This window comes from Colius striatus, chromosome 7, assembly GCF_028858725.1.
Source record: "Colius striatus isolate bColStr4 chromosome 7, bColStr4.1.hap1, whole genome shotgun sequence".
Taxonomy (NCBI): Eukaryota; Metazoa; Chordata; class Aves; order Coliiformes; family Coliidae; genus Colius; species Colius striatus.
In genome coordinates, this window is record NC_084765.1 from 34,898,987 (window position 1) to 34,920,305 (window position 21,319).

The 21,319-nt window shown below is 51.8% G+C and overlaps 1 protein-coding gene across 1 annotated transcript; it reads right to left on the reverse strand.

The window, feature by feature from the left end:
• Nucleotides 1–2,460: 2,460 nt before the first annotated feature.
• Nucleotides 2,461–20,642, reverse strand: KLHL25 (kelch like family member 25). The gene is made up of 3 exons (XM_062000105.1): nt 20,545–20,642; nt 8,568–10,397; nt 2,461–3,551 (listed from the first exon to the last, which is right to left on the reverse strand). The coding sequence occupies exon 2, from the start codon at nt 10,378–10,380 to the stop codon at nt 8,611–8,613; it is 1,770 nt and encodes a 589-aa protein (XP_061856089.1). The 5' UTR covers nt 10,381–10,397; nt 20,545–20,642; the 3' UTR covers nt 2,461–3,551; nt 8,568–8,610.
• Between the last annotated feature and the right edge of the window lie 677 nt (nt 20,643–21,319).

Consider the following 21,319-nt stretch of genomic DNA (forward strand, 5'->3'; position numbering starts at 1 on the left):
TGGGGCCTAGCTTAACTTCCTGGTGAAGTGTGGTGTTGTCTGCTCCACAGGGGCCTCTCCTGCTCTTGGAAGCTTAACTGCATTTGTGAGCAGCACTTGATGAGCTTGGACCCTCCTCAGAGACTAAAATGTGTTGTGTTTATCCCAAGGGAGGTGGTGTGTGGGGAGCAGGGAAACAATTTGCTGTGGGACCTATGGCAGGGAGCATGTGAGACGCTGAGGCGTTAATGAACGTGCAGCAGGAGATGACAAGCCAAGGACATGAGGCTTCAGTGCTCTGTAGAGACACAGATGAGTTTGAAAGCATGTTGGATGGCTGGAAAAAACCCTACTCCTCCAGTCCAATTCTGTGTCTAAAATGGCAGTGCCAGCCCCGGGATGGATGTGGGGCTTCCTCAGACACCGGAGGTATTAAATCACCAGCTACTCTGCTTTTAATTGACTCCAGTGACAGAGGGAGATGGAGCTCAGATGATAATTCCCTGAGGGCTTCTCTGCACAACAGTATTATTTCAAGGGCAGCTGAGGTCACGCTGGGAAAATGCATATTCAAAACCCAGCAAGACACTATGAGTTTCATTTACATAAGACACTGGAGTCACAGCCTTCTGCATCTGAGGAGGTTCAGTGTGGTCTGTCCCTGGGGATGGAGGTCCTGAGACCTGGCCCTGGGAGAGGTCTGGTCATGCTAGCTGCCTGCCTGGCCCCATCTCCCTGTCCTCTCCTCACAAATGCTTTTTGGGGAGCGAGAAGCACCCTGAAAGACGACGTGTCCTGCCCAAGCCTGCCCCTGCAAAACAAGGCAGGAGGTACGTGTGGGACAGGCCACCCGTGGGTACCCCGGCTGTGCTGCCAAGCCCAGGGCTGAGCCCAGACAGATCCCTGCCAGGCCCTGCACCTTGGGGGGTCTCTGGGCTCATGGCCACCCCCTGGGGAAGGTGGCTGAGCTCCCACATCCCCTGGCTACAGCATGGGGGCCTGTTGCTGGGGAGCCTGGGAACACACAGCCCCTGTCATGCTACCAGACAGGACTCTTTCCCAGACAAAGCTGAGCCTGGCCTGCTGAGGTGACCAAAAAGCTCTTTGAAAAAAAGCAGAACAAATCACATTTACATTTCCTCCCCTGTGCCTCGCAGCTCAAACCCAGCCCTGCTCTGGCTGGAGCTTTATTCAGTTACATTCACTTCCCCCTCCTGCTCTCTTTTTACTTCATTGCTGCTAACCAAGAAACCTTTGTATTTTGCATCACATTTAATTCCATAGCAACAGGTTGCTGCTGTTACAGCAGCTGCTGATTGCTTTTGAATTGTCTTCCAGGCAAGCTCCAGAATAAATACAAAAGAGCAGGTCTTTGCATGGCTCCTATCAAAACCAACCAGTCCCAAAGCCTCCCGAGCTGCTATTTAAAGTCCCACAGTCCCATATAAACCCTGAATCAACAAAACTGAAAGGGATTTCATCCAAACACTCCCTTTCCCCCTCCTGCTCATCAAACAGTAATTTCTACCCTGAATTAGTTTCCCAAAGGCCTCTTTAATGAGCTGCTTCTGTGGAGCCTGACACTCCCATCTGCCCAGCTCCCTTCAGCTCCCGTTGCTGCCCACCCAGCTCCTGTGGGCAAGGAGGTATGTTCCCAACCCCTTTGCAGCTCAGAAATTCGGGCTTCAAATCCCTTTGAGACTGTGCCTAACACCAGTTGGAAGTTTTGCTTCCTGAGCCCAATGGCCCCTGCTAGTCAGAGGAGGAAAACGGGTTGGCAGGGCCATGCTGCTTTGCCCGGTGCCTGTCCACAGCTCTGAGCAACACTGGTGCTCCCAGGCAGGAGCAAAGCTGGAGTTGTTGGTCTTGTCACAGAGGAGAGCCCAGAGGCTTCCCAGAGCAGGGCTGGATCAGTCCCCTGCTCCTCTGAGACAGGAGCAGATGCACATGGAGGAGCAGCGTGACCAGGAGCCGCAGCTGGAAAGCCCATCTTGCCTGTCAATGGGCCTCTCTCTCGGAAGCTGCAGCAGCCAAGCGAAGGCAAAGAAGGAAAACAGAAGCAGAAATCCATCTCTTCTTCCTTAGAAATTGCTGACTTTCCCTGCAGGAGTGTGGCTGTGTTGGGCCCCTTCCCCCTCGACCTAGCAGGTACTGGCTTGCAAGTTCTCCAAGACCACGACATAGTCAGAGTGAGAGCAGCCGTGGAGAAGGAGACACGTGAAGTCCTTGGACACAGACACACCCTGAACTTTATTCCCAGCTCAGCCACTAACCTTGGACAAGCCACTTGACATTGTGCCTCAGTTTCCCAAGTGCTGAAGCAATCCTAATTACAGGCAGGCTGCTTGCTTCGGAGGTTGGTTGTGAACCTCCCCGCCAAGTGCCAACCCTGTTATTATTCCTCAGCCCTGTTATTACACCTAAATCCAACTTGCTTAAGAATGAAGAGTCCCTGTGAAAAACACACAGACCTTTTCCCAGATCATCATTTTTATTAAAGTTCACAAGCAGCTGAAGGAGAAAAACAAACCCCAAACAACAAACCCAGCTAGGAAATGTAAATAAACGTCACTGAGAGCATCACAGACTGTGTGTGCTTCCTGGCACTCACTGCTCTGAAAAGACCTTTGTTCTTTGAAGCCATGTCAAGGCTTTTCATGCCATTGCATCATTCAGCTGGCCAGGCTACACCTCACCCTAATCCAGGGCTGAAAGGCAAGCCCAGAGCATCCACAGGACCAGATGTGCTGCAGAGGGGAGCAGGATGCTGGGGCAGTGCAGGACCAGGCTCTGGTGGTGGCTAGGCCTTGGGAAAAGCCAGTCAGGGGCTGCATCCTTGCATCAGCACTGAAAACCCACATGCCTTCCTCCATGGGGTGAAGGAGGAGCAGCTTGGGCTGACAGCTGCTGTCTCTCCAAGGTGAAGCCAGGATGTGCAGCGCCATGAGGAGGGGGGGATCCTTCCCAGGCAGGAGGGACCTGCCCAGCCCCTGACTATATCCCAACCACATCCAAATGGCTGCAGCAAGGACAGGGGGAAAAATAAGAACAAAAGGCCCAGAGTGCATAACAAAAAGCATCTGCCCTGTTTTGCTCCAGTAGCCAGCACTGCTGGCTGCTGCCCGAGCTCCCCATGCTTTGATGTTTCCACAGCCATCGCCCCTGTGGAGCATGTGAGGATGGGGAGAGCCAGGGGCTCTCAACCCCTTCTCCCTTTGAAAAACACTTCCAAGTTACCCAAACAGCAGGTGTTGCCAACAGTAAGTTCACTGGATATCTCTCAGCCCCCCCAGCAGAGCCATGCAGCCCGGTGCACACCCTCCATCTCCCCAGCCGTGCCGGGCCGCCCGTGCCCGCAGCCATCCTGCTCCCCTGTGCCAGCCCCAGCCCCACAGCCCACGCTCCCAGCTCCTCTGTGGCTGCTGCCAGAACTGGGTGGCCCCTGCTGTCTCCTGCCCTGGTGCTGGGAACGAGAAGGGCTTCAGGGAGTCCTGTGTGGGAGGACAGGAGGGGACTCGGTCGCTGTGTTGGCTCCAGCAGTGAGACAGGGAACATGGATGTGACTCCGGCATCTGGGGAGGGAAAGAGAAAGCTGGTTAACAGGCACGATGCTCGGCTCAGCCCGGGCAGGGGAGCACCAGAAAAGAGCTTGTCTGTTGGCAGCTACAGGGGTAATCCCCCAGGCTGAATCCCAGAGGCAGAAAGCAGGGGGTTTATTTGGGGTTTGGGGTGTGCTTTGCTTTCCAGGGGAGAGGAGAGTGGGCCTTCAGCTGGGGAGGGCTCAGAGCACTGGGGAGCTGGGCAGAGCTGGCCAGGAAACTTCCATGGATGTGACAAGGGAATGAAAAGTTGAGGGAAATGGAGGTTTAGCTTTATTGGTTTAGGGCAGGGAGGAGAGCCCAAGAACTGGAACAGACAAAACAAGATACTTTTTCTCTTTTTCCACTAGTTCCTCCAAAATGTGCAACAGCCATTTCCAAGGAGCTGACTGCTCCAGTCTGGGGCCGAGCTCAGACTGTTCGAACTTCCATCTACCCAGGGTTAGGAAAAGCCAGATTTTCATCTTTCCTCCCCGGGCCAGCCACTCCCTTCCAACCCTGCCTGATAAACTGGCTTCAGAGACAACCAGCCATTTGGAAAAGAGCAGCAGCAGCAAAAAAACTGCAGTCCCTGTTTATCCAGCCTCCCTATTATACACATGCAAATGGGCTTCCCTCAGAGCTACAGAGAGAAACCAGCTGGGATTTCATCCTGGCAACGCCAGCAAGGGTGTAACAGGTTGTAATCAGCCAACCCAGCAGCACGCAGGTGAGCTGAGGCATTTAGGAGCTGGGAGATCACAGAATCACAGAAAGGTCAGGGTTGGAAGGGACCTCCAGAGATGATCCAGCCCAAACCCCTGGCTAAAGCAGGTTCCCCTCAATCAGGTCACACAGGAACATGTCCAGGTGGGTTTGGGCACCTCCCGAGCAGGAGCCTCCACACCCTCCCTGGGCAGCCTGGGCCAGGGCTCCCTCACCTCAACACCAGACAAGTTTTGACTTATGTTTAAGTGGAACTTACTGTGTTCCAGCTTATGTCCATGAGCACTTGTCCCGTCACTGGGCACTACAGAATGAACCCCAAGGGAGGTTTTTTGGCTGCTGTTTGCAGGCATGTGGGGATTTTGCTGCAGGTGAAGCTCTGAGGATAGAGCTGGGACTGATGCACAGCAACAAAACATTGCAGCTTCTTCTGGGGTAAAAGGTGACCAAGTGCTGCTCCAGGTGGAAGGGCAGCCAAGCCAGGCTCATTATCCAAGCTGTTTGGCTTGTTATCCAGGCTGTAATTGAATAATCAGGACAAGTCCCTGAACAGACCTGATTTTAATGTGACCATGGTGTCAGAAGGCAGTGCTGGGCCTGGCACGCTGTCGAAACCCTTGCAGGAGCTTTAGGGCCAAAGTTCAGCTGCCCAGCACCCACCCAACGGCTGCCACCGGCTGCTGGTGCCCCCACAGAAGCCAAACCCAGCAAAGGGCTCCGGTGGGAGCCACAGAATGGGTGCTGAGCTTTCAGATGAGCCCCAAGAGTAAGGCCCTGGGCAGTGTCTGGCTACGTGCCTCTGCTTCCCACAGCTCTGACCATGAGGAGGGTCCAAAAGGCATTTGGAAGAGAACTTGAGCTCTAAGCTGCTGCATCTCTGTTTCCCGGTGGGAGCTTTGACATCTCCACCTCAGGAGAGTGTTTGTGGCTCAGGAGAGAGCACAGAGAGACCCTGCAACTTTCCACCTCACCTCTCCATGCCACCTGTGAGCAGCTCCCTTGTGCCCAGGGACTGTCCCAACCCCTAGCTGAAGGCTCCTCCCTCTGGCCCATTCCCACCTGTGACTGACCCAGGGAAATGAGAGCATCACGCAGGACAGATGCTTCAGAGAAGCCACTTTTAATTTGGAGGGAGGCAGCTGGGAGAACCTGCTCCTGGTAGTTCCTGAAGTCACCTTCTGGGAGGTGTAGGGTTGTCCCCATCAACGGCCCCTGCACACAGACCACCCAGCATCATCCCCAGAGCCTCTGGATGGGCCTTTTATTAGCTGAGTGCTCAGTACTTTATTCCCTTTTTGTAAGGATTTGCCTCCTCATGGCTCCACCTCCACGGGTGGGAGGAGGCCAGGCTTTCACATTTCAGATGGCTCATCACACTTGATCCCTGGAATTAACTGCAGGTAATAAGCACCACATAAACACCACACAGCACCCTTGGCAGGGGCCCTGGGCCCTCTGTTGCAAGGTGCCCCTGCCCCAGCTGGGAAGGGTGAAGGCCATGACCTTCAGGAAACATTTCCAGCTGCTCAGTTTTATGCTTTAAAGGAAAAGCAGGCTTCCTGGTTTATGAGCCATGTTTTTCAAGTATTAGTTGGGTTTCAGGAACATGAGTGCAGCCTCACCAGCTGGGAGATAAGAAGGTTGTGTTTTTTTTCCTCAGGAGTACAAAGTCCTGTTCCTTACAGTGTGATTGCCCAGGCCTGTCCCCACCAGCCCAAGGTGCTCTGCTCTGAGGGCACCTTGGATAGTCCCTCCAGAGCCCTCTCCAGCTGAGGGGGGTTCCCATAGGATCAGCATTCCCAAAACACACCAGTAGCTGGGCAGGTGCTGGCCAACCTGCCCTCCAGGTGCTCCTGCCTGAGGAAAGATCCCAGAAGGAATAAAATGGGTGCTGCAGCAGAGACCTTAGAAAGTGGGAGGTGCAAGCCAGGAGGTCCCTCCTCCAGCCCTGCCCTAGGATGACAGGGTAGTTGTATGACCCCAGAGCGAGTTCCCCCAGTTCCTAGTTTTGGCACAGGACAGCACAGGCAATGGATGAGCATCAGAGGCATTCAGGTCTGGCCTCCACTCACTCATCTTGGGGCCTTATTTAAGGAGCAGTCCCAGTGGCTGAGGCTAGAACAAGAACTTAGTTTAGGAAAAAGGCAAAAAAGAAAATCTAGACAAATGAAGAGACATTGTGTCTGGCAGGAACTTGTGTTAGTTTAAATGTTTCTTTTAACCAGAGAGTGGAAACAAAGCCAAATAAGCACATCAAACCCTCACACACTGACTTTTCACCACTTTTATTTGACGGTTGGCATATTACAGTTCCCAGTTTTCTTGTGCTTGTGCCAGGCTCCATATTACACGGGGGGGAAAAATATCTACACAACCCCCACAAAGCTGTTTATTAGGTCTGAACAACCCCAATACAGTACAGAGGGGAAAAAAAGGTAGGAGAGGAAGATAATGTCTCTGTGACGTTGGAGACTGCTTTTGATTTGGTGGCTGAATAATCAACTCCCACCTCAAGATGTTCCCTATTCCCATTCCCAGCAGTGTGGCTGGTGTTGAGCTTTTAATATTCAGATACATCTGCTACCAGAGAAAATTAATTTTCAGCTCTAGGACGGCTCTTAAAGGGAGGCCCCACTGACCTGAGTTGAAAATGATGGAGTCCTCACACTCTTTGCTGCAATATTTAATAGCTGAGTGGCAGTTAATTAGATTACTGAGCCACTGTGACAGATGCTAGGCAACGCCCGAGGAGGAGGAGAATTTGGAAAGGCCATTATCTTCTAGTGCTGGGAAAGCTCTCAGAGATCTCCTTTTAACCCTTTCCCCCCTGCCCTCATTGTGGTCCAATCCATGTTAAAACCAGGTGTTTCCCAAATCAAAGGCCAGCATAAAGCCCTGGGAGATGCCAGCCATTCCACGTGCTGGGCAATCCCCAGGCACACCAACCACGCCAAGTGGGAAGCTGGGAAGACAGAGGGTGTGAGAGGGTTCCCTGTGGTAACTAAAGTGGATTTTGGTGACTCTATGGAAAAATTTCCCTCCCTCACAGTCCCCACTTTCCAAATAAATCCGTAAGTTAAGCTTGTCAATCCTACCTCCCTCTATGGGAGGGTTTCCCAGCTCCTTCAGCCAGCTGGGATGTAGCCTCCAACCACCAAAGCAGGGCTGAGTGTGTTGCTGGCACCGTGAGACCTGCAGACTGGGCTGGCAGAGATGTTACTGACCTCCTGGGAAGATGAAGCTACCCAAGTGTTGCCTGTATCGACATCTGCATTCACAGTGCAAGCTGAGAAGAGTTTTTAGCCTTTGCTCGGTCAGTTGCATCTCAGCACAGACTGGCAGAGACATGCAAAGCTCTGGGGAGTGACACTGGTAAGCAGAATGGCAACCAAACACTCCATGGGGGAGGAGAGAGGAGGAATCAGCAGCCCTGTCTCAGGGACACTGCAATGGCCCTTTCTCTGAGCAACTGACAACCAGAGCACCAGAATAAGACAGGACATGGTGAGTCTCCACTAACTTTCTTATCCTCACACACCCCAAAACACTGATAAACACGTTCTTCTTCTGCTTAAAAAACCCCTTTCCCTCCCACTCAGGTCTCACACAGAAGTCTCAGAAGTTCTGATTTAACAAGCAACACTTTGGATGTTAAATAAACACCAGGACCATCAAGTGCATTGTGGCTTCTAAGCTTTTGCTTCTGCTACCCACTGAAATGTAAACACAGAGCTGATTTGCTGACATCCCATGGGTCACTTGCCTGTGTATTCATCAGTTCCCAATAAATCACCAGATCCTCAGCAAAAAAACATTAAACTCTTAAGGCTTTTTTCTAAAGCACTTGTTGCCTTGGAATCTCCCAGGACCCGTATGTGCAAGTGCTTTTAGAAACCTCAACCCCCTCAGTGGCATGAGGGCAGGATGTATCCCACGGTGACAACCCTGAGAGCAGGCGTGGACACATCTGCCCTCCCACAGAAGGGTGAGGCTGGGGCAGAGGGAGCAGGGCAGAGGGAGCAGGGCTGTGGACTGCTTCCAGCCAGTCATGGAGATGTATCTCTTAAGATACAGGGAGGATCATTGGAAACAAAAGAAAGCCAGGAGCTGTCTAGACCTACAGCTTTGCAGAGCTGATGACTCTTCTCTGGCACTGCACCCCACATTTACACCTGCCCTTCTCATCAAACGTGAGCAACTTGGAACCTGGGGCTTTGGTGTGGTGGGCGCAGATGCAACTGAGGCAAGACAGCAAGTTCCAGCTCCAGAGGAGAACAGCCTTACCTTATTCACCTCCTGGAGACAAGGCTCTGAGCTCTGCCCCTCATCACGATGGCAAGTGCTTCCAGGTGCTGACGAAAGCTGTGGGGATGAGCGAGTAAGGCACCGTCGTGATACAGTTCCACGTGTCCGACGTAGGGTCGTAGCAGTCCAGCGTTTTGCACCTCTGAGTGCCGAAGTAACCCCCCACCACGTAGAGTTTGTTCCCCGAGGCCAAAGCGTGGCAGGACATGCGCTTGGCCGTCATGTCCCCGATGCGAGTCCACTGGTCGGTGTCGCAGTCGAAGCGGTAGGCAGAGGCTGCCGTGAACTCCGTGTCTCCCCCCATGATGAAGATCTGGCTGCCCAGGACGGCGGCCGCCGTGTAGCGCCAGGGCTGCGGGCACTCGGCTTTGATGGTCCAGCGGTTCTCGGCGGGATCGTAGCACTGCACTTTGGACACCATGTCCCGGTGAATGCTGGTCCCACCGAACACAAAGAGCTTCAGCCTGGCGCTCACCACCGCGGCGTTGCTCACTCCGTCTCTCAGGGGAGCCACCATCGTCCACTTGTTGGAGACGGGGTCGTACTTCTCTACCTGCTTCAGGGAAACGGAAGGAGAGGCAGGAAAGACACCGGCCACCGCAGTGTGGCCACCGACCACATACAGGCAGTTCTCCAGCTCCGCCGAGCCGTGCCCAAACCGAGCTATGAGCATCGGGGCGGCCTTTGACCACTCCTCATGGACAGTGTCGTACACCCACACGTCCTTGGAGACCCCGTTCTCCGAGCCCCTGCCTCCAGTGATGTACACTTTGCAGCCAATGGCACAGGCGCTAAACTCCTTCCGTGGACTCGGCAGGTCTGCCTTGGGGATGATTTCCTTTGCTTTGTGATCCACTTGGTAGATCTTGTCACACATGAAGGTCTGGCCTCCAAGGATGAGCAAGGTGTGCCCGGCTTTGCGAGGCCTGGCACAGGGACTGGTGACCACCCCGTCGTTCTGGAGGATCTTCTTCTTGCACTGAATAGCTTCATCCAAGACAAGCTTGTTCCTTTCATCCACCATGATCAAGTCCTCACAAGCCAAGGCTTCCTTGAGGCATTCAGAAGGAAGCAAGGCCAGCCGGACGTTCCTCAGAAGTTCTGGGAGATAAGCCTTCCGCTCATCCAGATCGTACTTCACCCACTGGATGACAGCCTTAAAGACCTTCTCTTCATCCTCAATTTCCAGCTCATCGCTGGAGATGAGGTCCAGCAGAGTGTCTTTGGAAAGGTTGTTGAAGTCCTCGCTCTTGTGAACAGTTTCAAAATTGACCAGGCACATCCTCCAGGAGAGCTCGTACAGGCGCCGGCACTGATGGGCATCCGAGAGCAGCATCATGCCCAGGCAGTTGGAAGGGTAGAGGTTCTTCTCCAGGAACTCAGCCGCCGCGTCTCGGACGTCGTGGAACTGCAGCATGTCTCCAGCCTCCAGGAGGGACTCGGCGTTCTCCTCATTGATGATGATCCGAGAGGAATAAGCAAAGTCCAGCAGCAGCTCCAGCACCTCCGGGTGGAGGCTGTCGTGGAAGTTCACCTCGTCATCCAGGCTCTCCCGCAGGCCGTTGCTGAACATGGCTTCAAAGTACCTGCTGGAGGCAGCCAGCACTGCCCGGTGACAGGGGAACGACCTGTTTCCTGCCCAGAGGGTGACATCGGTGAACATGCGGTGCTTCCGGAGCGTGTTCAGGTGGGACAGGACACAGTCCGGGTGCGAAGCTTTGTGAAACAGCAAAATGTTCATGGAGCCGGTGCTCGTCCGGGATTTACGGTTCTCGTGGACACTGACTGACATGGTGACAGAGCTCCTGCCTGCAGAGAAACAAACAGACCAAACATGACTCTCTTGCCCTTGCTGACGTAAGGCAAAGAACAGATGCTGTCCAACCCTGGAACACTGTCCCTGGGCCTCAGATGTGACGCACCAGGTGAGACCCCGGTGCCCCTGCACACCTTCATCCTCCAAAACTTCAACTCGGGCTGCGCAGGGCCAAGGGGGAGAGTCTGCACTTTGCTTTCAGCAGCACAGCAACAAAGTGAAGCAATGAAAACCCACACTTGATGGTAAATTGTCTCAACATCCCCTAGAGGGGATTGGCAAACCACAGAAGAGTTATTTTTCCTTAGAAAACAGCGGGAAGAAAGCAGGCTATCCGGGACAAAGGGCATCGGTCTGTTCTTGGCTCAGCAGAAATGAAGTCTGGCTTCTGCTTTTCATGAAGATTACTGTGGGTTCAGGAAAGGTAATTGCTGCGAGTTTTATTGCTGGAATATTTAGCTACCAGCACAACCCAAAAGACTTGAACCATTTTTACCCAACCCTTTCCTTGTAGTTTTTGCCGATAACACTCACCAGACATTTCACGTTGCTTAAATATTTTGCAGGCCGGATTTACACGAGAGAATAAGACAAAAGGGACAGCTAAATTATGCTTTTTAACAGACAGGCAGAAGCAAACACAAGCCTTTTATTAGCTACTATTTCATTAAAGTGCTACCTGATACCCATCCTTAGCCTGTAAAAGAAAAACCCTTTGGACCAATTAAACTAATACCACTCAAATGATAAAATCCAAGTCATTTACTCCAAAATATTTCAAACAGCTCTATTTTGTCCCCCACGGAGCAGAAGGAGACAGGCAGCTCTGCACCCAGTCCTGTCTTACAGCAGGAAGTCAGTACTGAAGTTGGTAGCATGACTGTCCTAAGGTTTGAAAAATGAGCCCAAAACCAGAGACACAAATGGGATCAGCTTACTGTGTCTCTGCCACGGGCCCTGTGACAGCAGCCACAGCAAAGCCATCACAGGCCCTGCACTGAATGACACTCATGTTTCAGTACATGAAGCTCTCCCTGGCTAAAAGTGGAGTTTGCAGGCAGGCAGCCCACTAAATGGGCTAAAGATAGGGGCACGTCCCACAGCTCGGGGCAGGTCTGAAAGACCCTGTTGGGAGGCACAAGGGCATCAGGGGCTGCTGCTTTCAGCTCAGCTTCCCTGCCAACACAAGGCAGGCACAAGAAACAGCTGCAAGCTGGGGAGAATGGGCCTAACTCACAGGAAAAAGGGGTTGTTTGAGAAACACTACCCAGCTCTGCTACGTCATTATTTTTCTATCTATCTTCTACCTCATCTTGGCAAAACACTGAGACTTTGCTTTGCAGGCTGGAGACACCAGAGCTGAAACCCCATGGCACCCTGCTCCAGCCACCTAATTGTTTAGAAATCAGTAATCAGCCACACAGATGAAGCTGGGGAAGGATTTTTGGTTGGGTTCTTTGCTGTTGTCATCTGGTTGGCTTTTTAACTTGCCCTTCACAGCCTGAGGTTTCTCAAGGGTCTTTCTCCCCTGCAATGCATGAGGTCTAGAAATCAGCCCCATTCTCCCCAGCTAGGCTGAGCTCACCACCATCACTCCAGCCCTGCACTCAGGGCAAACTATGAAATATTGAGAGAGCAGAGGCAGTACTCCCAGGCTGCCAGCTGCTCACAGCCTTGACCTGGAGCCACACAAGCCCTCCCACGCTCCACGGGTGGATGACCTCGAGCCGAGGCAGATGGCCAGATAAACTGCCCAAATCATGGTCTGCTCACGCACTTCCTAACACCCCCCTGCTTCTCCAGAGCCTCTAAGAGAGCCCAACTTAGACAAATCATTGTGGGCATATTCCTCCCTCCCCACCCACTGCCATGAATTATTGAGGCTGGTCTTCCTGAGGCCTCACTCATTTCCTCCGGGCTGTGTTGCAGTCCAGGGAAAAGATCTCTCTGTGCTTCTCCATGCAGAAACAATAGCTTGGCCAAGCAGCCACAACTCCTACTTGGCCTCCAGGCTGGGCAGGAGCACTGACATAGGAATTTGGGTTGGATATGTGCGTGTTCATCCCCAAAATCCCTGCAGCCTGGGGCTGAGGCTGCCAAGCTCATTTAACTAGTGATCGGAGGCAGGACGGAATGGAAGGCCTCAAAACAGGAAGGAAAAGGCTCTTACAGAGCAGCACTTTGAAATGTATCTGAGGGAAATGGGTTTCAACATCTACACCCAGTGCAGAGACAACACTAATTTAAGAAGCGATATGGATTCCCGTGTCAAAGCCGAAGCGAGGAATACAAATGAAACATTCATGAGCCTGATAAAAGCTATTGATTTAGGTCCCTGTTCCTACCACCTCAGAAACCACCCTGCCATTCCTACTGCTTTCTTTGCCCCCAGCTCAGGTCAGCTAGTCAATGGTAACCTTTGATTTGCTTATGCACAAAAGAATTAAGCAATTTATATAAGGGCAGCAATGGAAGTAAACAAAAAGACTGCTGGAAGGCAGCATCGTTTTTTCTGACACTAAGTTAAGAAAAAGCCATTACTCAGAATGGAAGGAGCAGGTCATTTAGCAATGAAAAATGTCTATATAAAAGCTGCAGCAGAGACACTTTTTATATATATTTATGGAGACATATATGTATACACACACACACATCCATATACAAAATCTTAGGCTTCCAACATCAAACATCTCACCCAGGCTGCTGGGTAACCATATAAGAGTTCTACCCAATGGCTACTGAACAGTATCCAGGGAATAAATTGGTAGGTTCCAGTCCAATCCCCATTAGCACTGCTCTTCGTATCATCTTGTCCCACTGCAGAGACCAACTTGTCCTCAGTAGAACAGCAAACCTGAAAGCTAAAGAGGCCACGGCCCCTTTCCTTGGCCTCTCCTGGAGCTGGGTTATGACGCTGGATGTCCCTGGTCACAGATCAGCAGGGCTAGACAGACCATTAAACTGAAACTAAAGCAGCCTCTGAACTCTGGTGTGGAGCTGTCTCACCTGAAAGGCTTGCTTGTGGTTTCCTGCAACTTCCAAACAGCTTGTTTTGAGGGCTTTTTGAATCCTACCGCAGCTGGGCACGAACAGAGAAGTGGCAGGTACTAATTCTTCCCCTCACAAACACACCTCACCGCATCTCTCAGGCTACCAGAGAACTTGGCATCATCCCACCCATGTCAGAAACTGCAGGCAGCAGCTATTTCACCTGATGAGCTTCTTCCAAAATCTAGCAGCCTTATAAACCACAGAAGCCTGTAACCAAAAGGATCTTCCACACTTTCTATGATGTGCACAAAGCAATTTAAGCAACGTTTAACTGCAGTGATGAACAGGCTGGACCCACAGCATGTGCTCTTATAAGCACTACTCAGAAAGGATATACATACCAAGCAGAATTTGGCCCCTACTCAACTCCTTGCTTCCATTACCCAGCTACTGAGCTAGAGAGAAAAACCAGAACGACTCTAAATGAGGAATATTTTAGACACAGAAATGTGCCAGCGGCTCCTGCCAAGCTCCCACCTGCTCTGCGGGAGCTCAGGGGGTTATCGGAGCTCCCAGCTGCATCCTCCATCACGCAGGAGCTATCACTGCAACAGACATGCCGACATGAATAGCAGAAGGCATGACCTGAACAAACTGGGGCTTGGATTTCTCCAGGCTGCATTCATTTTTTCCCTTCAAAAGGCAGTTATTGAAAAAAATACGTATCTGCTGCGCAGCCTTTTGGAAGGATCTTCCCACACAGAGGCACACGATAACCCTTCTTCTGTACAGATGAGGGCTGAAGGGCATCAGCTTTTTGACAGCTATCCAATGCTGTCTGCTGGCTACAGTATTCCCCTGGCTGTCTGCTGGCTTTTTACAGCAGGTATAGGGAAGACTGAGGGGTTTTTTTTGGCTTCAGTGCAAGATAAGAGTGCTTTGAAACTCACCCACACAGGGCAGACAGCAACCCCAAAGGAAGGTAGGAGTTGGCTCAGGGAGAAAAGAGCCCTCAAATCTCAGCTCATGAAGAAAACACCCCAGCAGTCTCTCTGGACAGAACAAAGCTGGTAAAGAGAAAAAAACCAAAACCACAGAGCTGGCCAAACTCCCCACTAGAACAACAGCCACAGTTCTCCCATCCTAGTGCCTCTGGCATCCTACACACCATGCCCCAGCAGAAGGCTGTCCCTCCCAGGCTGTGGGCCACCATGGGTATGGGTCATTTAGGAGAACCTCAGGAAACACTCTTAAAAATTACCTCTTAAAAACTCCAATTAACGCTTTGAAATCAGATACTTTGAAGCCATATCAGGTCCGTAATCACAAAAGAACTGCATAGGAGAAGTGTGACTGATACACAGAGTATGTTTATCTAGGCTTGGGGTTCCCTCTTACAGCTGAAACCAGCAGGCTGGCTGCAAGTCTCCAATTCCATTCCCTATCTGTAGTGAATTGCCAGTTGGGACGCTGCTTCTTTTCAAGAGCATAATGCTTGAGAGTGAATAAGACATTCCCCAGTGGGATTTCGGGGAATCAAGAATCATTTCTGATTAGAAGGGCAAAACTACAGGATTTGTAAGTGTTGTTCCAAGACCGTGAAGGTTGGCTGAACACCAACAAAGAGGCCAAACCCCATCAACCAAAGCTGGCACGCTCTGTTTGTCGATCTGACACGCAGAGAAGCAGCAAGCAGAACATGTTTCTTTTTGCCTCGCTCAACCATGAACTATTTAAAGCTGTAAATAAGTAAATAAATAAGCAGTAAGTTTCCCCGCTGGCTCAGCTCTGAAGACCTGGAAGAAGCTACTTACGCCACAGTGGAGATTCTTTCCCAAGCAGTCAGACGTACAGGCCTTCCATGTATGGACTGTACTACAACCAGTAGCCACTCCTTCCAAACCAGAGCAGACTTGCCTCAGGCAACCAGCAATGGCTGCTTTTACAGGGAGCCAGGCCTAAGATTCTTGTTTAGTTTTTGATTTCACCATATCAACCCTTCAGGGTGAAATGCCATCTTGAATTCAGGCAAAGTGCAGCTTCTCCTTGGAAGTTGTGGCATAAATTCTCTACCCTCGTCTCAAACCTCTCTACCTCTGCACTCCACCACCCAGTGCTTAGGCCAGCACTGCTATCCCAGGATAAAATGACTGGTAAAGAACCAGTTTCCCCCTTTTTACTAGACAGTGACAAACTAGAAGCCTAAAGGCACTTACTGTGCCGTCTACACAGGGAAGAGCTCTTTGCAAAGCTGCTTAGGAGAAAGAGCAGGTACAAGTGTGTTTCAGAGGCAATTTCCCAGCATTGGAGGCTATCAAAAGGTTTGAGAAAGGGAACCTGTTACATGCAGGCATTCACGTACTCACTGACACAGCTCAGGCTTCAAAAGAGGAAAAAGCCCAACAGAAAACAGGAAAAGATTATAGGGGAAGGAGACAGGAAAGAAGAAAGGGGAAGGAAAGTCTGTTTTCAGATGATTTTTGTGTCCTTGCACAACACAGTTGACTATCAGGTATACAGCTTGGAGCTGCTTGAAGTGCTCCACACTAATAATGTCCTTCTGTTAAGAGTGCTTGAGATGAAAGCAACCTGGCATTTAGCACAGCACTGAACTTGTTGAGCCTGGGGTGCTGCCAGGTGGGAAGCAAAGGACCATGTCCCAGCCATGCTCAGTCCCCACTCCTGTGTGCCTGGGTGGAGATCTTGCTCTCTAACAAATGGGGTTCCTCTCCAGCAGCTCCGGTGAATTTAGTGGTTTGCCACTGTGGCAGCCAAATCTGTTCTGGTTTTCTTCAGGGTGACTAATGCAGCAAAGATGCAACTGTGATTGTGCACACTGGAATCCAGGCAACGTAACTGTGCTGTGAATCACAGGGTATCTCCCTAACAGAGCTGGATTTGGCCTTCCTGACAAAATCTCGTTTCATCACGTCTGCAAATAGGCAAGCAAAGGAAAGACAGTTGACTTCATCCCCCCAGAGCAGAATTTCTCATCCAGCCCCAGCCTTTGAGAATGGAAGGCATCCTTATCATTTCTTTTCATTTTCTCACTTTCTAGTCTAGTCTGTGTATCGTAGACAGAAAACAGAGGGGCCATGTGAAAGGCTCCTTCTGTTGGCTCCGACAGAAACTGGGAGGTTTTCCAAGCGCAATTCTGTAGGCTCCAGGAGATCAGATTGTCTGGAGAAAGGTCCGGGCAAGTATCTGAACATCAACATGCTTGCTAAAGCAGAGCTGGACTCAGAAACTTGGTCTGTCCATCACAGCTTCATATGCCATCGGCACTACTACCCACCACTCCTCCCTTTAAACCTGTGCTCCACTCTGAGCCCAAAGCCATCACAAGAATCTTCTGAATGCCTCTTACCATAGCAAACATCTTGCAAAAGCCCCAGTAAAAGGGGCAGTAGTGCCTCAAATCACTAAGACATGAACTAACCTGAGCCAAAGGTGACTATGTTCCAACCAACATAAAAATACCCAGAGGAAATCTGCTTTTGCATGCATTTGCAAACCAGGTATTGGACTTGCAGCTCCAAACTGGGATACTGGGATAAAGCTGCTTGAGCTACCTGTGAGGCAATCAAATAATGTTCACCTTCACCATTGAGCACATTGGTTTTGCAGCTCCTGGGAATACCACTCCCTCCTACAGCCACCATCCAAACTGGGATAAATAACGCTTTGAGCCAGGCTCCAGACAATAGCTTTTCATTGCTACGCCTTAACCCCAGTGGATCTTTTCAGAGCCCGTGATTCATTTCAGAGGCTGCTGTGGGTTTTTGTCCTCCCTGCCTGCCCTCTAGCTCCACTACTGAATAAATCCCAGAACAATCAACAATCACTTTGCAAAACCAATGCAGGGCTGGAGAGGAGGGAAACAAAGTTTGCAGTCCCAGATTATACTCAAAAAAGGCTCCAGAGTGGAAACAATCTACTTGATGGCAGTGTCTACCCCAGCCCCATCTGGGCAGGATAAAGTACTTCTTTTCAAGCAAGCCTAATGTGCTGCAAAGGCAAAAAGGCCTTTGGTACTTCAAAAAGAGAGGCGTGGAACCACACACCACTTCCCAGGGAGAGTTCAGAAGATGAGATGTGGTATACGTCAAATTCATGCCACAGTAACCACTGCAGTTGCTGACTCCAGAAAGCACATTCAGGTCCTCCCACTCTCTCCTTGAACACTGTGCCTGGCTGGTGCTGCTCAGCAGAGCTGACTGCTCTGATGGTCAGGCTAACCAGAAGCCCTGCTACAGCTGCTCATACCAAACAGGTCTGTCTGCCTGCTGTCAGGGCAGGAGTTTGTTTTTGTGCCTGGCCAGTTAAGCTGGGGTTTTGTTTTCTCCTCCCTGCTCCCCTGCCAGGCAGGAGATCTTGGTGCAACTGCCAGGTTTGATTTGCTGGAATTCATCTGCAGTTCTAGCCCAGGTTAAAAACTGTGGAGATGAGAGGCCCTCGCAGCTCCTGAGCCCATTAGCCCCTGATGTTGATAGGCACCAAGGACAGCCATTCTCCACTGGATTGTATCGAGAGGTTCAGTTGCTCATTGCCCTTTGGCTCTGAACAGATGGAACAAATGTGACACCCAGCTCTGATCTTTTCATTTCAGTACTAACACAGCATCAAACCACACATTCAGCATGGGAGCCCTGCAGCAGCCCAGGCTATGCTGGGCATCTGTGTATCCATCACAAGCAAACCAGAGTGACTGTCAATCTGCTACAGTAATAAATTTGCCTGACCACAATTTGTCAGGCTATCACACAAAACTAGTAGTCTTTGCAAAGCCTAATGGTCAGCAAACAGACAGTGGTTATGGGACATTCAGTGTTCCCAGGCTCAAGCAATAGGGGCAAAACAGAGTAGTCTGAACTGGTTGCAGTGCTACTAATAGTCACTGCGGGGATATAAAGTTGATAAGCAAAGACAGACGGATGTGCTAGTGGTTAAAGGTCAGGCCAGGGGGCTTGGAGTGGCTTGTTACAGCTGAAAGCTTCCTAGCTGGCATTCTTGTAGTCACTGTTTCAAGCAATGCCAGCTACATTCATTGCAATTCAATTACAGTCTATAAAAGATGGGAGTAAATCTACTCCTCAGTTCAAGTGCTGACACCGCTTCTTCAAACGTGTCCCTTCCACAGCCCGAGCATCAGCCATGGTCAGCTCTGCCCTGTCCTGCTCCACCTACTCAAACCCAAGGCCAAGGCACTGCTCAACACTCCCTCTTTTGTAATGCTGACACCTCCCTCCCCATCTCGCAACATGCTGCCCGTCCTTTTCCACCTCCACAAATGACCACATCCTGCCCTTCCTGTTTCACTCATCTGCCTCCTAAATCTTGCCTACAACCTCCTCTGGCTGCTAAGGAGGGCCCAAGCTCCTGCAGACGTTGAGGAGCTTTGGAGGACCCATAATATATAATCAGGCTCATTTGCACATGTTTGGAGTATGTGTCATGCAGCACCTCGACATCTGTTCCCAGCCTGTCTGCCTTCACAAATTTTCTCTGCCTAGCTCCTTCAAACGAAGGACTTTCAACTGGCTTTATCTCCTCTCCAAAACCACATCCCAGACACCGTGCTCACTGCTCAAGTTACTTGAAGGTGCCTCAACATGGCATGGGAGGCTACCATGGGGTACGCTTCCCACACATGCCGAGACAGAAGGACTTCAGGTAGCAAGCCTCAAATGCTCGAGAAAATTGACAAGGAAAGGATAGGAAATTTAAGTTCCTCATTGTTGAAGCTGTTTACAGTTTCCTTTGTCCACATTACAGTGTGACTAATTTGCTTCTGCAGCAAATTTCATACTGGTTTTAGTCCTGAGAATCTCGTGCCCGCCCTGCACCATCTCTCCACACAGGAAACTTCCACCTATCCCTGCTCCCCAAGTGCTTCACTCATTACTGCCTTATCACAGAGATAAACCAGAGCACATGGGGAAGGTTAAAGACACAAAAGAGATGAAATGTGTATTCAGGCAGGATTTGATCTGAAGAAGCAAACTGGACAAGGAAAAGAGGCCCCAGAAAGGGTCCCATCTCACTAAGAAGTCTGGCCCCTTGAGAGGTGGACATAGGAAAGATAGTAGATGAGAGCTCGGGCCTCGTTTACACCTGTATTGCCAGAACAGCAGGCAATACCACAGCTGACTTACCAGCAGCAGCTGGCCACCACCAGAAACACGAGTTACAAACATCCGGTGTTGCTTCCAAGGTAAGTTCAATAAAAACAAGTGTCACAAGACCCAGGAAGGACGGAGAAGCCAAGGGAAGTTGTCAAAGTATAAAGGTTGTGGGTTGCTTGTTTTTACTCCTGTGGCTCTGGAGATAAAGGAGAATATTTGGGTGAAAACTACAAAAGCTATGGCCCATGGCACCCTGACCAAGGAAGTCACTCCAGCAGATCACAAGTGAAGACGCAAGGGGATTGCCAGGAAATGAGACCAGTTAGGAAGCCAGGGCTGTCCATAGGGAGAGGATGGAACACTGAGGTGTCTGCTTCTGCAAGGCTGAGGACAGATTTTCCAAGCACAGATTTGGTTGCTGCCCACCCCAACAAGTGCAAGTGGATCGATGAAAGGAAAAAACAAAGCCAAAACCAAACAAAACCCCAAACAACTACCACACAGGCTTTCAACGTTTCCAAAAGCAAAGGGGCCTGTAAGGTCAGCTCAGGGATGGAGAACTACTTTTTGTCCTCTGTCAGCTCAGCTCAGCTCAGCCCTTCATACAAACCTGCACACTTCTGCCGGACGGGGTTACTTGGACTGATTTCAATCAGAAAGGTTATGGAAGCTGTGCCGCTTAAATCACAGTTTTGAGAGAAGTAGGAGAGAAGGAAAAATAAAACAAGCACTGCCACTTTCATATTCCAGAGATGAAGAGCAGCTTTGCTTGTTTATTTGTTTGTTTTGGGAGAGAAAAGCCTTTCGCTTCCCCGAACATTTCCCCGCCAGCCCCATCCGCCGTGAAACGCGATGCTCTCAAACGGGGCAGCCCCGGGGCCGGCGGCTGCCGGGTGCCCTTCTGCCGGGGAACGAGGCGGCAGCTCCCTGCCCTCCCCCGGCTCCGAATCCCGCAAACCCAACGCCGTTCAGAGCCCGATCCGCAACCGGCCCCTTTCACCTACAGCCCGCGACAATAACTCACCGTCTCTCTCCGCTGGCCGGCCGAGCAGAAACCTCCGGGAGCCCCGAGGCCCCCCCGGCCCCGCAGGGCGCCAGGCGGGGGGGAGAGGGCGGGCGGCCGCGGGGCGGAGCGCTGCCGGGGCGGGGCGGGGCGGAGCGGGGCGGCCCCGAGCCCACGCGTGGAGCCGTGCGGTGCGGTGCGGCGCGGCGCGGTGCGGTGCGGCGCGGTGTGATGCGATGCGATGCGGTGCGGTGCGGTGCGATGCGATGCGATGCGATGCGATGCGATACGATACGATACGATACGATACGATACGACACGACACGATACGCGGCACCGCTCGCCCTTTCCCTCCCCCGCCCCCCCCACCCCGCCTGGACGCGGCCCGGCCGGGGCACGGCGCAAGCAGCGGGCGGCCTGTGCCTCGCGTGGGGCTCGGGGCGGGGCCGGCCGCTGCCGCAGCCACTCTCGAGCGCCGGGCAGGGGGCGGTACATGGGAGGGGGCGGGCGCAAGCGCAAGGCAGAGATCAGCAGGAGGAAAGGAAGGTGGTGTGGGGGCGGGACGAGGGCGGTTCAGGGCTCCCGGGTCTTAAAGCCCGCCTCCCCGGCCTCACCTTCCCCGAGCGGCTGCGCTGCTTTCCGCGCGGGCCGTGGGCGTGCGCACCCGCCGTGCCGCTGCTCTGACGTTTCCCAGGGGCTTGCGGGGTGCTCCGCGCCGGTAGCCTGCCCTTCGGGCTCTTGTGGAGCCACTCGTGACATCCCTGCGGCGGAAAACCCTTTCCCCGCCGCCGGGTCG